Consider the following 16,672-nt stretch of genomic DNA (forward strand, 5'->3'; position numbering starts at 1 on the left):
AGAATAATCACAATATGCTTACATGTAAATAATTAGTGGATTTTGGGCAGTAAAACATGAAAATTCGACAAATTGACAAATCTCTTCACACTTTCGCCACAGACTAAGAATAGAAAGACGACTATCTCCTATACAGCCAATGAGGATTATGCTCGTGGCTCCCGCTGCGGCGCTGCGATCGATTTAGAGGAGACTTTTCGGTGAATTTTCCTTTATCCCTACTGATTAGAGTCTTCACACACCTTAATTTTAAAAATTGACTTTTTGTGCTAAGTTTTTACTTTTTACTTTGTTATTTTGTTCGTGATTTCTTGATTATGCAATAAAAATGTCAAATAGATTGGTTGGACCATCTAGCGGCACACTGGACAACCGTCTGAATTGTAAAATTTACTTTACTTTTTTTAATTCTAGTTAAGTAACTAAGCGGGAATGAGCCCAACCGTAGCGAGGAAATAGAGGGGTTTTGGGTGGGTAAAGTAAAGTATAATAAAGCAAAATATTTTTGCAAACAAAGTACATAGCTACTATACTTTATTTGCATTGCTTTACCCACACAAAAACGCTTTACCCACCAGAATTTGAATTCTGGATTAGGCTGAAAGCTATTCTTATATATTAACCTAATATCAAGACATGAGCAAAGATTTTTTATCGTGTTTGATCCAGTCCCATTAGTTGTGAACTAATCAACAAAACCTTGCCCCTATGGCCCTATTATTATAATAAGCGTCAGTAATTCATGTGAACTATTTTTCCTGAAATGAATCTATACGTCAGAGGTTTCAAGTTAGATTTATGAAGACCACAATTGTGTGTAAACATTATTTATTCAAGTAGTACGTTTGATGTCGAGGATGTGCTTAGATTCCAATATTGACGCATAAACTCCACAATCACCATCGATTCGATCACCATAAACAACCATTTCCCATCGATTACCAATAAATGTCTGTGTACCGCTATAAAGTAGGAAAAATGAACCTTGTTTTATTACTCTAAGACTATAGCTAAGACTTAAGTTTTGCATATCCTTAGGCTGTGACGCGCGTGTCAATCGTTTGTTATCGGCAGTGAATTCCTTTTGGGTTTGGAAGAGAAAATGAGTTTCTCCAAACGTAGGAAAGATACTTCAATTGAAGCGGATATCGCAAACGCAAGTGCATAAATGACGAAGAAGATACCGAATAGAATGATGAACTGTTCGTACAACCTAAAATAATAACGTTTCCGCACAGCGGAGTAATACACGTTGAGAAAGTCCCAATGGATCAGGTACACGCAATAAGTCAACCGGCTAAGTGGTAAGAAACCTTTCCATGATAAGAGCCGGTTAAGGAAACCTGCATGGACGTCAAATAGAATCACGTTAAAAACTCTAAACTAATTGACGATTGGACAAATAATACCGCCAAAGCCCCGGGAACAAGCGATGATGATCCAAGCCATGACACAAGCCCAAGCGGTCCGATGCAGAGGACCGAACACCATCAAAAGATCAGAACTAATCTCGTTGATTCCCGATGGAACGACAACATTGGGCTTCATACCGTGAATAACGGCAGCACCAACGGCTATGGACACTACCCATCCCATAGCCACAAAAAGCTAAATGAACGCAAATGAATTTTACGGTGATAATATATCGACAATGAAAAAAAATATATATTTTACCTTCGATGGTCGAATGGGAGAACATTTTGTGATGTGCAAGATCCAACCTGACAGTATTCCAACCAGGTAAGTAGGTGCTCTAATCCACGGTTTGTGACGATAGTCATTACTATATGGTCGGTTTAAGTTTCGCCAAAAAAATACATAAAAAAATATTTGTCAGTAGATTATGATGGACTTGATTTTTTCAAAGGAATAATTACAGCTGGGTTTCTGTATTTTTCTCTGCGTAAACCCAAAAGATCGTGGTGTAACAGCCAATTGCAACGGAGCTCAACCACGCAAGTCCCAATTTCCTCCATCGCCAAAGCGGATAAATGAGAAGTGGAGATACGATTAGGAGTTGCATGAAGACCGCCAGGAACCAAGTTTGTCGCATGCACTACCATCCCACACGTTGAAAAATAATTACATAATCTCTTTAGTCCAAGCAATTTGCATAGTCGTGCATAGTATAAATGAATCTTCTTAACATACCACATAATTGGGATCCACAGGAAATAAATTGTTAACTGTCCGAATCATTTCGTATGATCATAGAAATTAAAAATCAGATTAGAGAATTAAGATATTTAAAAAATGAGCTTGGAACTGACTGTAGAGAAACTGTCTCCACCAGGCGAGGCGACAAGCGTTTGAATAAAAATCCACGGTGTACCAATTGGGTCCGGTGGCGACATAGACAATTAAAGTTGCAATAAATCCAAGAACGAAAGCGTAAACAATCGTCAGTCTAAGATATCGATGCAAATAATAAAGGCCGACGTTGAATCTGCCCTTGTGACGGTCCAGCTCCCGGAGCAATTGGGACGATGTGAGCAAACCGCCAATCAAGAAGAAATGGTCGATAAAAATTGACAAATTGGCGGCGGTTGGAATACCAATTTGTAAGGCTGTCTGAAAAGCGATATGAATCAAATTATTCTTTTAGCAAAGGAAAAAATATTTAATTTGTTAAATTTGTGGAAACTCACATAAACCATAGCAGTTCTGTTCATAACCCTATCGGAAACAATATAAGCAGTGTTTCCCAAGACGACCCAGCAAGTTGAGAAGAAGCGGATGCCTGGAATGCAACCAAAATGATCGTCAGAAGACGAAGCTGTCCTCTTCATCGACAGGATTTTACGGCCGTTGTGTAAGACGGAAAAGCAGTGCAACGCTCTCAAGAGTTTGCCATCCTGTTTGGCATCGAAATCGGTCCCGCGGTACATTCGCCAGGCTTCGTGAACAGTCGCCATTACAACTAAAAGACCAACAAGACTGAACGCCTCGCTGTTGAAACAAAATTTTCAAAATTCATTATTATGCCTTGTTAATTTAATTTGTTTTCAAATTTGATATTACATGACGATAATGGTGACACTATCGAAAGAAGGTGGAACATTATTGGCTTTGAAGCAATATCGCTCGTCGGTAATCGTCACGATAGAATGATTGGCTATCACGTAACTTCCAGCGAGTTCAGCAACCGCTTGGCCGAGGTCGGCGGCACTGCAAGACGATGGCAGACAGAATGCGGTGCTGGGGTTGAGGTGTGGGTAACTGGCAATTTTGGCATCTGCCTCGGCCACTTTAGGTTCGATTCGATCCGACACCAATAATCCCAAGAGCTGAAAAACGGTGACAAAGTTGTCGATCAGAGCCCGTTCTCCGTGGGATTGGAGATGGAGTAAGGATTCATCTGGAGGAAGAATTTCCGATTGATTGACGACTGCTGACCTAAAGAAGACGGTACAGTACTGCCCGTCGAATTCAGGAGCCCGAACGGCTAGACATTCATCGAACAGCCCATCTGCTTGAATATTTGGCGTGCCATCCACAAATATTCCCGGGGGTAGTTTTGCCGTTGACTCTTGCACTAATAATTATTTCAAAAACATTTACGGTTAAATAATTCGTCGATATGAATGGGCTGCAGTTAATTTATTCACGATATTGTTTTAACTTACTTTGCAAAGCCCACAGAGTCCTGTTGCTGTAAAGGCTGCGCACGTACAGCTGGCTATCTTCTTTGCACTTTTGATTGATGTTTTTGGCAACAGCGGTGGGGAATGAAGAAGATTCCAGCGCTATAAAAATTCTCTTAATTAAGGATATCAAATGGAAACGTTTCCCATTTTCCTCTAGCTGTTCGTTGATGACATTCCACCAATTCTCCGAGGTCTGACGTTCGCTGTCTGGTGAAATGGTGGATCCTTGATCAAAGAATTGATGAGACTGCCTTCCTGATATTAACAGGAGAAAACTAACAGTGTACAATGTACTCATCGTGATGAGTAAACTGCTCGGGGGTCGGGAATTTGAGCAAAACTCAAATGACGACTTCCAACATTCACGCAGCAACACGGTGTTTATGCATGTATTTTCCGCATACCTTATCAATCTCAGAAGGTTGTTTACTGTCTCTCTGGAGTTTAGAACTTTATTATCTTTCGAAATCTATATTCAGCTCAATATTGATAGTGGACTGAACAATGATTGAAATATAAAACATATTGTTTTCTATCGATAAAGGAACGATCTTTAATTTTAAAGTATGCAGCAGTAACTAACAAACGGACCTTAGAATTTAGAAATCAACCCACCAGTTGTAAGAAATGGTGTTAAAGATATATGAAGGGGCGAGAAGATTGTTTGGCGGCTTCCAAGCTGACCAGATAAGGAGCTGTTGGGGCTCGTCATTCCTTGAGAGGTGCCTTCGAAATAACTAGTTTAGGTAAGGTGGGTATAATTCAATATTGACAATACCTTTTTCAGCTTCCTCTAACCAAGAATACAGTTCGTGCCACGAGTCGTGATACTCTTTCGTCCCTTTGTAGGCGTGGTCAGTCTCCTTGTTCGTTCGGTAGATCTTGATAGGACACGCTCCAAGCGACATTGAACACTTATGAGGATGTTCTTGATAAGGATCACATCCTTCTGGATGAAGTACTTTGAGTGGGTCCCATTCTTATTGAGGCTGACGATCACCATCTTCTGAAGCGAAAATCCCATTGGAGGCAATTGTGATGATCAGAGAGACAAAAGTCTCCATGGCGCGGGAGACGGGTTTGAAACCGCTTTAAGTTTTTTCGGCATTGGTCAGCCACTTGATGAACACACGTAAGGATATCAGGGTATTCCATGGACCTTTCCATGACATTGCTGCGGTTATCCTCTCGTTGAATACACAATGTCGTGACGTAATCCCAGGCGGAATCCATCTCTTGAATTTGTTTCGTCGGTTCGGCTCTTGTTAAAGTCTTCAACAATAGATTCCTTTTCTTGCATCTCTTCCTGGATCTTATCAGAGTGGGCAGAGATGGGCTCAGCCGATTGCACTTGTTCGAAAGCATTAGTCAAAGTGGTGAGCATGCCGTTCAGTTTGTCAGAGAATTGACTCGTCTCTGCAAACACCTGATCGCAAAGCAGCATACCTATGTAATCATAAAAACATAACTGTGATTAATGATTAATAAAAATCAACCCACTGACAAAATTTTACCGGGCGTTGTGCAATTCGATGATATTGTGGACTTAGCGCCTTCTTCCTCAAGACGTAGCTTGGCTAGAGTGCTGCCTGTCTTGTTCAGTTTTTTTCAAAAGTTTTTTTTGTACTCGGCAGCTTCTGACATGACAAGTTTGTTGACTTCCTGTTGACGATCGATCGGTTTGAGGTGAATGGCTGGATCATCCGCATTTGCCAACGCTTCCTCTCTCTTATCCAGCCAGATGGAAAGATCAGAGTGTGAGTCTTAAAAAAAAAATGTTTTGCTTAATGCATGGCTTATTTCAGGATGCTCAATCGGTCCGCGTTCAATTCTGAAACGTGATCCTTAATTTTCTGCACGATATAATAAAAATCGATCGATTAGAATTTATATAAAAACAAGGAGAAGAATTTATTCTGACCTTATGATTTTCCATCTTCTCCCTGATAATGGCAGAATTTTCAGTCTGAGGTGACGTTTACGTCCTTTTTTGCTGTTGCCTCCGGAATTGAAAATGGCTTCAATCAAACGAAAAAGCAATACCTTTTTTTCTACTATCAAATTCGTCAACACAATCGATGATTGGTCATCAGCATATACAATGTGCTAACATTATTGTAATTTTAATGTATGGCATTTCAAGGAAGAAGAAATAAACTGGGGAAAAAAATTGACAGAAAAGTTTCACGTGGAGGGCGACATTTGAAACGTTTCCACAAAAATGGAAGTTACTAATTAATGAGTGGCAAAAGGTCGCCCATGGTAAAGTAAGGCAAAAGGTACGCCCTTATGGAATGTTAAAATGAAAAGAATAAAAATGGAGAACAAAAAAACATTTTAATGAAAAAGAATTAACGGTTCTCAGAAAATATCTTAAAGAAGTTCGAACTATTTTTTTATTGTTCCACCATTTTAGCCAGTCTTATTCATGTCTTATGGCTACAGGCTACCCCAGTACTAAAAAATAACAAAAGAGGAAACCACAACATACCTTCAGTTGACGTCCAAATATCCGTAAATTCTGAAACAGTCTTGGTATGGATGCGTCAATCAAATAATCACAGATGGAAGGAGTAAAACGAAGAATGTACACGGAGGACAAGCCAAAAAGGGAAAAAATGGATAGAAGAAGAAGAGTTTGCAGTGTCGAAATTCCACTTCACATCTAGAGACTGTGTTAAAATTTATAACAATTAAGAGTTGTAAATGTTAACTGTAGTTGTATTGTCCTGGAACAAGTAGAAAAGAATTAGGCTGCCTGTCCACAGTAGACATTCTTCTCACTGGGTAGCTATTTATAGCAAACATTACTTTGCTGTTCAATGAGGAGATACATTTAATGTTGATCAACATATGTAGATTGGAATTCCTGCAATTTGAGGCAAAAGAAAAAAGAAACATGGAGTAACTGGAGTAACTCACATTGAATACTCAATTCACTTTCGGAGGTGCTTCACAATTACAGGCAACTTCAACAGCCACACAGTAACATTTAAGGTCCAGATGCTATCTTTTTGTTGCAATACAGTCAAGTGATTCTGTAAATAAAGAAACACTAATTATACACAGAAAAACAGTCTCATATTCATCACAAAAAGATTTAGAAATCCAAGCACAAGTTAAACAATACATGGCTCACTTCTTTAATGCTTCTTGCACAAATGTAATTCGAGAATCTTGCGGCGGTTAAGACATCTTGATTTGACTGCTTTTTATTCAACAACTTGTAAGAGACGGGCAGTGGCACCAGTGGATAAAACATTGACAATTGGTTGATTGAAAAATCAAAGAAAACTTTACAACTACTTTGTCAAACGCTTATTACAATTTCCTTTTAACATGTGCTTCTTCTGTCAAAGATCACGAAAACACTAATTACACAGACGAACTTTCGTGAGAAATTGTGACTGAGAGCCAATGTACAATGTTGCCAGTTTAAGGATATCCACGTCAACGCGCCGCCGCAACGCAAATTTTTTTTTCAAAAATGAATATCTGGAATAAATAATTATATAAAAACTTGGATTAATAATTTTAAAAAAATTGATCAAGTTTATTATTTCATAATTCTTTTCATATATCGAGCAAAATCTGAATTCCATCTACACTTAATCATTTGTACTCGTTCACGATCGAATTTTGCTCTAGGAGCGACTTGCTTTTAAAAATCCCTGGGAGATTTTCCATTTGAAGGCTAATAGGGCGTTTATTTGCCGGGTGTTGAGTCTTTAACTATTTTTACTGTTTATATAGTGCACAGAACATTCAGAACAAGGCATGATTCTGAATGGCATTCTTCTTACTGCGGTCATATTTACTACAATACGTGCTCGAATTCATGTCTCCAGTGGCGCAGTTGGTTAGCGCATGGTACTTATATGTCAGTAGTCACGCATATCCAATTAATCACCATTCGATGATTACAGAAATTAAAGAAATGCTGAGGTCGCGAGTTCGAGCCTCGCCTGGAGAATTTAATTTAACTGTTATTTGATTTGGCTGAAAGTTAACCATGTATATTAACCTAATAGCAAGATATGAGCAACGGTGCTTGTCCCAGTCCCATTAGTTATTAACTATTTAACAAAATTGTATGTGAACACTACGACAAATACATGTTGTGCTTCAGAACTAATACCCTTTAACGTCATTGAATTTCAGAAGACCGTCGTGAGTTGAGAGTATCGTTTCATCATGTGCAATTTTCCTTCAGCCGTCAGCCGTCAGCCAGACTCGATCTTTCAAACTTTCATTTCAACATTGGTAGCTAACGCCCTAATCAACATGGCTATGTCTCATGAAATTAAGGTTAAGTAAGAACAAGAAGAACAAAATAGAATGGTTTATTTAAATTCAATGAGGGTGTGCTTTTGATTCCAATATTGACGCATAATTGAAATTAAATTTTGACTAAAAAGCGATGGTTTTTCAACTCCACATAAACCATCCCATCCCCATAAAGGTGTGTGCTCCGCTATAGAGTAATGACGAACCTTGATTTAATAATCTAAGAGTTTGGAAGGATAAACTTCCTTTAGGCTGTGACGCGTGTGTTAATCGTTTGTTTCGGGCACTGAATTCCTTTTGGGTTTGGAAGAGAAAATGAGTTTCTCCAAACGTAGGAAAGATACTTCAATTGAAGCGGATATCGCAAACGCAAGTGCAAACATGACTAAGAAGATACCAAAAAGAATGACGAACTGTTCGTACAACCTATAATAATAACGCTTCCGCACAGCGGCGTAATACACGTTGAGAAAGTCCCAATGGATCAGGTACACGCAATAAGTCAACCGGCTAAGTGGTAAGAAACCTTTCCATGATAAGAGCCGGTTAAGGAAACCTGCATGGACGTCAAATAGAATCACATTAAAAACTCTGAACTGATTGACGATTGAGCAATACAATACCTCCATAGCCCCGAGAACAAGCGATGATGATCCAAGCCATGACACAAGCCCAAGCGGTCCGATGCAGAGGACCGTAAATCATCAAAAAATCATAACTAAACTCGCTGATTCCCGATGGAACGACAACATTAGGCTCCAGGCCATGAATAACTGCCGCACCAACGGCTATGGACACTGCCCATCCCATAGCCACAAAAAGCTAAATGAACGCAAATGAATTTGACGGTGATAATTGATCGTGAAAAACATGTTAATGAAAAAAAAATTACTTTCGGCGGTCGAATGGGAGAATTTTTTGTTATGTGCAAGAGCCAACCTGACAAGATTCCAACCAGGTAGGGAGGTGCTCTAATCCATGGTTTGTAGCGATAGTCATTACTTTATGGTCGGTTCAAGTTTCGTCACGAAAATAAGATTTTAAAAAATAAATAAATATGTCATTAAATTATTATGGACATGATTTTTTTAAAGGAATTAATTACATGTGGGTTTCGGTATTTTTCTCAGCGTAAACCCAAATGATTGTGGTGTAACAGCCAATTGCAACGGAGGCCAACAAAGCAAGTCCCAATTTTTTCCATCGCCAAAGCGGATAAATGAGAAGTGGAGAAACGATTAAGAGCTGCATGTAAACCGCCAGGAACCACGATTGTCTCATGCACTGCGCCATCCAAAAAAAAAAATAATTACCGAATCTTTTGAGAAAGAAGCCTTTTGCATAGTATATGAATCTTCTTAACATACCACATAATTGGGATCCACAGGAAATAAATTGTTAACTGTCCGAATCATTTCGTATGATCATAGAAATTAAAAATCAGATTAGAGAATTAAGATATTTAAAAAATGAGCTTGGAACTGACTGTAGAGAAACTGTCTCCACCAGGCGAGGCGACAAGCGTTTGAATAAAAATGCACGGTGTACCAATTGGGTCCGGTGGCGACATAGACAATTAAAGTTGCAATAAATCCAAGAACGAAAGCGTACACAATCGTCAGTCTCAGATATCGGTGCAAATAATAAAGGCCGACGTTGAATCTGCCCTTGTGACTGTCAAGCTCCCTGCACAATTGGAACGTTGTCAGCAAACCGCCAATCAAGAAGAAATGGTCATTAAAGATAGAGATATTTACAGTAGATTGAATACCAATTGCTTTGAATTTCTGAAAAGCGATATGAATCAAATTCGTTATTTATAGATGATGAAAAAATATTTAATTTGTTAAACTCACATCAACTAGAGCATTCTTGTTCATAACCCTATTGGAAACAACGTAAAAAGTGTTTCCCATGACAACCCAGCAAGTTGAAAAGAAGCGGATGCCTGGAATGCAACCAAAATGATCGTCCGAAGACGAAGCTGTCACTTTCATCGACAGGATTTTACGGCCGTTGTGTAAGACGGAAAAGCAATGCAACGCCCTCAAGAGTTTGCCGTCCTTTTTGGCATCGAAATCGGTCCCGCGGTACATTCGCCAGGCTTCGTGAACGGTCGCCATTAAAACTAAAAGACCAACAAGACTGAACGCCTCTCTGTTGAAACAAAATTTGAAATTCGTTATTATACAATGTCAATTAAAATTATTTGTTAAATTTGATATTACATGACGATAATGGTGACACTATCGAAAGAAGGTGGAACACTATTGGCTTTGAAGCAATATCGCTCGTCGGTAATCGTCACGATAGAATGATTGGCTATCACGTAACTTCCAGCGAGTTCAGCAACCGCTTGGCCGAGGTCGGCGGCATTGCAAGACGATGGCAGACAGAATGCGGTGCTGGGGTGGATGGATGGGTAATTGCCAATTTTGGCATCTGCCTCGGCCACTTTAGGTTCGATTCGATCCGATACCAATAATCCCAAGAGCTGAAAAACGGTGACAAAGTTGTCGATCAGAGCCCGTTCTCCGTGGGATTGGAGATGGAGTGAGGATTTATCTGGCGGAAGAATTTCCGATTGATTGACGACTGCTGACGTAAAGAAAACGGTACAGTACTGCCCATCGAATTCAGGAGCCCGAACGGCCAGACATTCATCGAACAGTCCGTCTGCTTGAATATTTTCCGTGCCATCAACAAACATTCCCGGGGGCAGTTTAGCCGTTGACTCTTGCACTACGATGATTGTTAAAAAAACAACCTTTATATGAATGAGCTGCAGTTAATTTATTCACGATATTGTTTTAACTTACTTTGCAAAGCCCACAGAGTCCTGTTGCTGTAAAGGCTGCGGACGTACAGCTGGCTATCTTCTTTGCACTTTTGATTGATGTTTTTGGCAACAGCGGTGGGGAATGAAGAAGATTCCAGCGCTATAAAAATTCTCTTAATTAAGGATATCAAATGGAAACGTTTCCCATTTTCCTCTAGCTGTTCGTTGATGACATTCCACCAATTCTCCGAGGTCTGACGTTCGCTGTCTGGTGAAATGGTGGATCCTTGATCAAAGAATTGATGAGACTGCCTTCCTGATATTAACAGGAGAAAACTAACAGTGTACAATGTACTCATAGTGATGAGTAAACTGCTTCGGGTCGTTGAGCAAAACTCGACGACGACTAACATTCATGCAGCCACACGGTGTTTATGTAGATATACATAATCAATCTCGGAAGGTTGTTTGCTGTCTCTTTGGAGGTTGGAACTTTATTATCTTTCGAAATCAATATCTAGCCTAATTGTTGGTGGACTGCGCAATGATTGAAAATCGAAAACAAACAGTTTTCTATCGATAAATGAACGATCTGAATTTTACTTTGATTCCCCCACTTACCCCGATTTGAAACTCGGCTTATCATCAAGAAAATTTCAATTCAATTACCATATTTTCAACCGAAACTTAATTTCTATAGTTAAAGGAAGAACATCTTAGTGCATCTAGGGACAAGGACGGTGGGGGCGGTACGTAATCAGTAACCAGACGGGAAAAATATTTCCATATCAATTTCAAACGGACCGCTGGTTTTTACAGTTCTTTTATTTTTTAAATAATAAAGAAAATATGACCTCATATTTTTAAAACCTGTTATCAGACCGTCCAATTGTCCATCTATCACACCAACCCCACGATGCACGTAAATGTGACGCGGATGTACACAACAATATTTTAAAAAAGTCTGTGTCTATTGCTACTGATTACGTTCGTAGGCGGATATCAGAATGTTAACAAAGTTCAATATGAGAAAAGATGATGCAGATGTTTGTGGACTTAACATGTTTTTTACTATTGGAAAGTTGATCTTTGAATCTTTTTCTCCCTTGTCAACAAAACCCAACAACCATTTACGCAATTAATTCCCCCAAATAATTCTGAAAACTACATACGTCGATGGCATGTTCAACATTTCCTTTTCTCTTCAGCCAAGTTTTCTTCCCGTGGATTATTATCTTTAAAATCAGCATGTTATAAGTATACACGTAAATAACATAAGTCGTAGGCTTTTTACCTTTGGGTTTGGACGAGAAGATAAGCTTCTCCAAGTTGAGAAAAGATGCTTCTAACGTGACGGAAATCACAAATGCCAGTCCAAAAACGACGACAAGGACGCCAAAGTAAATTGAAATCTGTCCGAATATGGTGTAGTAATACTGCTTCCGCATGGCGGAGTAGAACACGTTCAAATAGTCATAATGGATGAGGAAGACGCAATAAGTCAACCGGCCAAGTGGTAGGAAACCCTTCCATGAAAGTACATGGTTAACGATACCTGCGTTAAAGATAATCTTATGCCAAATATTTGAATTAATAGTGACACGATAAAAGATGATAAACCTCCATAGCCACGTGAGCACGCGAAGATGATCCAGGCTATGACACAAGCCCAGGCCGTTCGGTGCAAGGGTCCGTAAGAAATTTTGACAGCAAAACTAATCTCGGGCACTGTTGACTGATTGACGTACGGCGACAGACCGTAGACGATGGCCAGAGCGACAGCTGTAGATAACATCCATCCCAAGGTCACCGAAATCTGTTTTACGAAAATGGTTATTTTGATGTAATTATGTCAAGAAATATACTGGATGAAATGGTGAGGTTGAAAATTATACTTTCGACAGCCGACTAGGAGAATTTTTAGTGATGTGCAAGAACCATCCTGCCCAGATGCCAACCAGATAAGGTGGTGCTCTTGTCCAGGGTTTATAGTAGTAGTAATTGAAGTAGCTATATACTCTTTCGTATTCATTGCTATCCCTGTCACAGAGAAAACAAAATGAAAGTTTCGTAAATTTAGTTTTGCGTTTTTCTTATGTACGGTCGTGTGGCCACATAATTAGGAGGCAGGTCATCTCTGACGTAGAGGTAAAAAATGAACGCGTGACAGGCGAGTACAACAGCGGCCAGCCAGGCAAGTCCCCATTTCCTCGATCGCCAAAGCGGATAAATGAAGAGAGGAGATACGATGAACAATTGCATATCAACCGCAATGTACCATGTAGGGTTCATACACTGTCGTGAATAATTGAAAACAATTAGATGACATCACAATAAATGAATATTTGGATTTAATGAAATTCTTACCGAGTAATAAAGGTCAAAAGGAAACAGATTATTAACTGTCAAAATTAATTGGCACAAATTAATTCAAATTAGAAAAAAGTTTCAGCAGTTTAAAATATTGAAAACTTACTGTAGAGAAATTGTCTCCACCAAGCGATACGACAAGCGTTTGAATAAAGATTCACGGAGTACCAATTTGGACCGGTACCGACGTAGGTTAGTAAAGTTGCAATAAATCCAAGAACGAAAGCGTACACAATCGTCAGTCTCAGATATCGATGCAAATAGTAAAGGCCGACGTGGAATTTGCCTTTGTTGCGGTCCAGCTCACGCAACAAAAGGTACGACGCAAGTAAACCGCTCATCAATAGAAATGTGTCAACGGAAACGGATGCGTTGGCAATCGTCTGCATACCCCAGCCATAAGCGTCCTGCAATATTTTCAAAATAAATAAAAATTCAATTAGATGTTGTAAAATAAAATGTATGCAACTTTCTAACCATTAAAACGGCTTTCGGATTCATCGTTTTATAACTGATGTAACTCCATGTATGTCCCAAGACGACCCAGCAAGTTGATAAGAAGCGGAGGCCGTGAATGCAACCGAAATTATCTCTAGAAGCTGCTGCGGTCGGTACTTTCATCGACAGGATTTTACGGCAGTTGCTCAGGGCCGAGAAACAATGCAAAGCGCTCAAAAGTTTTCCGTCCTGATTGCTGGCGTCGGTCCCACGGTACATTCGCCAAGCTTCGTGAACGGTCGCCGACAAAACCAGCAGACCGACAAGACTAAACGCCACTCTGTTCAAAGCAATTTAGATAATCTTTTACAGCATATTTAACAGTTTTTATGTTGAATTACATTACGGTTATTCCAGGACCGTCGATGTTAGGAGGATCGTAACTTTCTTTGAAGCAGTATTGCTCATCTGTCACGGTCACGATGGAAGAATTTGCGATGACGTAACTGCCAATGAGCTCGGCGACCGCTTGGCCCAGGTCGGCAGCACTGCATGTTGATGGCAGGCAGAAGCTGATACTGGGCAAGGTGTAAGTATAAGCATCTGCTGTGGATACTTTTGGCTCGACCCGATCCGGTCCCAATAATCCCAAAAGTTGAAAAATGGTGATAAAGTTAATCCGTTCCTGATCTTCATTACTGGTGGATTCTGACGGTGGAAGAATTTCAGACTGATCGACTGCCACTGGTTGAAGGAAGACGCTGCAGTACTGTCCATCGAATCCAGGCGCCCGAACGGCCAGACATTCGTCAAACAGCCCATCCGCGTGAATATTGTATGATCCAAATAACCCCGGCGGTAGATCCCCCGTAGATTCTTGCACTAGTTCACAACCACGACAATTATCATGTTTACGTTAATACATTGATCCGGCATAGTAAGAATTATGCTTAATCTGTAATCTGAGCTTTGCCTAAAGGCAGTCTAAAGAGCAATGACCGATAGCATACTTATCAAAAGCGTTCGACTGTTTCAATTTGAACTATAATATTGCGCCAAAATCATTTCTCTATCACCGTTCGTTACATATCAGCAAGAGCCACAGTGATAGTGTAACAAACAAACGTAGATGAAACATAGTGGGTTCAATAACCTTTCGTCACTTTAAAAGATAAATAAAATAGTAATAACAATTGTGGTGCATTTTAAAAGAAATACCTGTTTAGATCTTTAAATAACATGTCGTTAAAAAAGAAAAGAATATCTAGCCTAATTTAAAGTAATTTTTTAAGCCTAATTATCACGTTCTATTTAACTTACTTTGCAAGGCCCAAAGACTCCGGTTGGCGTAGAGGTTGCGAACGTAGAATTGGCTGTCTTCTAGGCACTGTTGGCTAATGTTTTTGGCAACAGCGGTGGGGAACGAAGAAGATTTGAGCGCGTACACAATTTTCCGTAACAGCGAAATGAAATCGACATTGTCTCCAGTGTCATTCACTTGCTCTTGGCTGTGGTTTACCAACTTTTCCCAGTTTCTTTCACTGCTTTGCGCAATTTTCAGCCCAGGATGCATCAACAGTTGGGATTGTGCTCCTGCCAGCAGCAGGAAAAGGCCCGTCATCCAAAACCAGTTCATAGTGAAAAAGTAAAGCTCAGTACGTTTAGATGGACGACAATCTACTACTACAAGATTATTCGTAAGCGCAGGCTCATATCCCCGGTTGAACGAACAGCGTTTTCATATTGGCAAGCTTCGGGTTGTCCCAATCTCGCCTTTTTGAACATACTTTGAGATGTGTGGAATCCTATGAAAAATAAATTATCTCTTATCCGTCATGGGGTACAGACCTGTACTGCGCAATAGTTTCACTGCGCATGTCTTTATTTGGGTAATGCTGTGTCTTATCGAGAAAGAAATGTGAATTAACAAAGATTTGTAGGGTAAATATTTCAAATTATAGGCAGATTTAGATGAAAAAAGGAAATGTCACGTCAACGAAATTGATTTCTGAAGAATCACAATCCGATACTATGTAACGATTTACATTTAAAGACCCCAAGATAGTTAAAAAGGAAGAAGAAATATAATTTTCCCTACCTTTAGAGTCTGGTAAATAAGTTCAGGCATCACCAAGTGCTCCATCTGCGGAAGAGTTGGATCCATCAGGCGGGATAGGGGAAAGGGACCTCAGACTCGTGAATACCCCCACACTCACATTGGTGTACATGTGGACAGAGAGGATTTAAGGAAGGGGAAAGAAAGATCGACCGAAATCAGTAGTTTCTCCATTCAAATGGGAAGCTGTTTATCTAAATAAAAAATAAAAATTAGGTAATGAAAAATGTTTGCACAAACAACAAGTAGGAAAAAGTTGAAAATGAGACAGTAGGCAAACCTTAATTTTTAATAAACAGGAGAAATTTAAGGTTTACATGTAATACACTGCATTTTAGCAAAGTCAAGCATCATTGAAATATATCTAGCAGGTCACAGGTTAATCCAAGTAACGAAAATCATTACCCAACGCGATGACACTGAGACTCTTGCTGATGACAGGACAACACCAGCACAAGCAAAACTTGAATATCTTGTGGTTATGAGGGCTGGCTCAGGCCTGTAATCTGTGTATAAAGGAAAGGATTATACAGTGCTGCAAACAAACTAACATATGCATCGACAAGGGGCTTCTTACATGATAAGTGCTATAGTAACATTAGTAAGGAACTAACATTCACAACTAAGAATCAGGTTAACTCTTCTATTTAAGCTCTCACAATCATTCTATTTTCATTGTTAGTTTAATATTTACCTGTTAAACAGCATGGATGGGGTGTGTTTTAACGGATTCTATAACGAGATAGGCGCGACCAAAGTTGACACGACAACCACATTTTTGTAATGTGGTTATTATTTGCTGTCATATATTTGTTGTTACGCGTGTAACGTTATTGAGTTCGATAATAAAGTACGAGCCGCTGGCCATATATGGCTGGTTACACACACAACCCACAACGGCACAACATGTGCAACGTGTTGTCAGAACAAAACTAAGCAGACGATACAAACCTTCTAATTAGCGGATTAGCCAGATTAAGATATCGATAGAAATCAAATCGCCCCTTACCCAAATCCAATCTGCTCAAACGATAA

The 16,672-nt window shown here is 39.6% G+C and overlaps 2 protein-coding genes, 1 long non-coding RNA gene and 1 other non-coding gene across 8 annotated transcripts in view; 1 reads left to right on the forward strand and 3 right to left on the reverse strand.

Moving 5' to 3' along the window:
* LOC124313621 overlaps nucleotides 1-182 on the reverse strand; it is a 78,947-nt gene extending 78,765 nt beyond the window's left edge. The window contains exon 1 of the long non-coding RNA XR_006910898.1: nucleotides 23-182. This is a non-coding gene — a long non-coding RNA (uncharacterized LOC124313621). The remainder of the gene's footprint in view (nucleotides 1-22) is intronic.
* Nucleotides 183-811: 629 nt separating this feature from the next.
* LOC124312876 (nose resistant to fluoxetine protein 6-like) lies at nucleotides 812-11,280 on the reverse strand. Of its 4 annotated transcripts, none has more exons than XM_046777411.1 (13): nucleotides 5,569-5,623; nucleotides 5,162-5,500; nucleotides 4,426-5,093; nucleotides 4,263-4,361; nucleotides 3,627-3,902; nucleotides 3,022-3,535; nucleotides 2,649-2,949; nucleotides 2,271-2,571; nucleotides 2,152-2,186; nucleotides 1,878-2,056; nucleotides 1,675-1,783; nucleotides 1,410-1,608; nucleotides 812-1,343 (listed from the first exon to the last, which is right to left on the reverse strand). In XM_046777411.1, exons 3-13 carry the CDS (start codon nucleotides 4,553-4,555, stop codon nucleotides 1,054-1,056), a joined length of 2,433 nt encoding a protein of 810 aa, XP_046633367.1. In that variant the 5' UTR covers nucleotides 4,556-5,093; nucleotides 5,162-5,500; nucleotides 5,569-5,623; the 3' UTR covers nucleotides 812-1,053. The 4 variants fall into 4 exon arrangements, with proteins under 4 accessions (XP_046633367.1, XP_046633366.1, XP_046633368.1 ...); XM_046777410.1 differs by having other exon boundaries at nucleotides 4,263-4,373; XM_046777412.1 differs by lacking the exons at nucleotides 5,162-5,500; nucleotides 5,569-5,623 and having other exon boundaries at nucleotides 4,263-4,384; nucleotides 4,426-4,493.
* On the forward strand, nucleotides 7,489-7,620 carry Trnai-uau. Its single transcript has 2 exons — nucleotides 7,489-7,526; nucleotides 7,585-7,620. It is a non-coding gene; the product is annotated as a tRNA-Ile (tRNA).
* On the reverse strand, nucleotides 7,977-16,600 carry LOC124312893 (nose resistant to fluoxetine protein 6-like). 2 transcript variants are annotated; one of them, XM_046777439.1, is made up of 13 exons: nucleotides 16,332-16,542; nucleotides 16,043-16,143; nucleotides 15,620-15,831; nucleotides 14,842-15,416; nucleotides 13,923-14,403; nucleotides 13,561-13,861; nucleotides 13,190-13,490; nucleotides 13,081-13,115; nucleotides 12,815-13,008; nucleotides 12,609-12,753; nucleotides 12,334-12,529; nucleotides 12,008-12,268; nucleotides 11,562-11,948 (listed from the first exon to the last, which is right to left on the reverse strand). In XM_046777439.1, the coding sequence occupies exons 4-13, from the start codon at nucleotides 15,155-15,157 to the stop codon at nucleotides 11,899-11,901; spliced, it is 2,280 nt and encodes a 759-aa protein (XP_046633395.1). In that variant the 5' UTR covers nucleotides 15,158-15,416; nucleotides 15,620-15,831; nucleotides 16,043-16,143; nucleotides 16,332-16,542; the 3' UTR covers nucleotides 11,562-11,898. The 2 variants fall into 2 exon arrangements, with proteins under 2 accessions (XP_046633396.1, XP_046633395.1); XM_046777440.1 differs by lacking the exons at nucleotides 11,562-11,948; nucleotides 12,008-12,268; nucleotides 12,334-12,529 and adding exons at nucleotides 7,977-8,490; nucleotides 8,558-8,756 and having other exon boundaries at nucleotides 16,332-16,600.
* Between the last annotated feature and the right edge of the window lie 72 nt (nucleotides 16,601-16,672).

Source organism: Daphnia pulicaria, chromosome 9 (assembly GCF_021234035.1).
Source record: "Daphnia pulicaria isolate SC F1-1A chromosome 9, SC_F0-13Bv2, whole genome shotgun sequence".
Lineage (NCBI taxonomy): Eukaryota > Metazoa > Arthropoda > Branchiopoda > Diplostraca > Daphniidae > Daphnia > Daphnia pulicaria.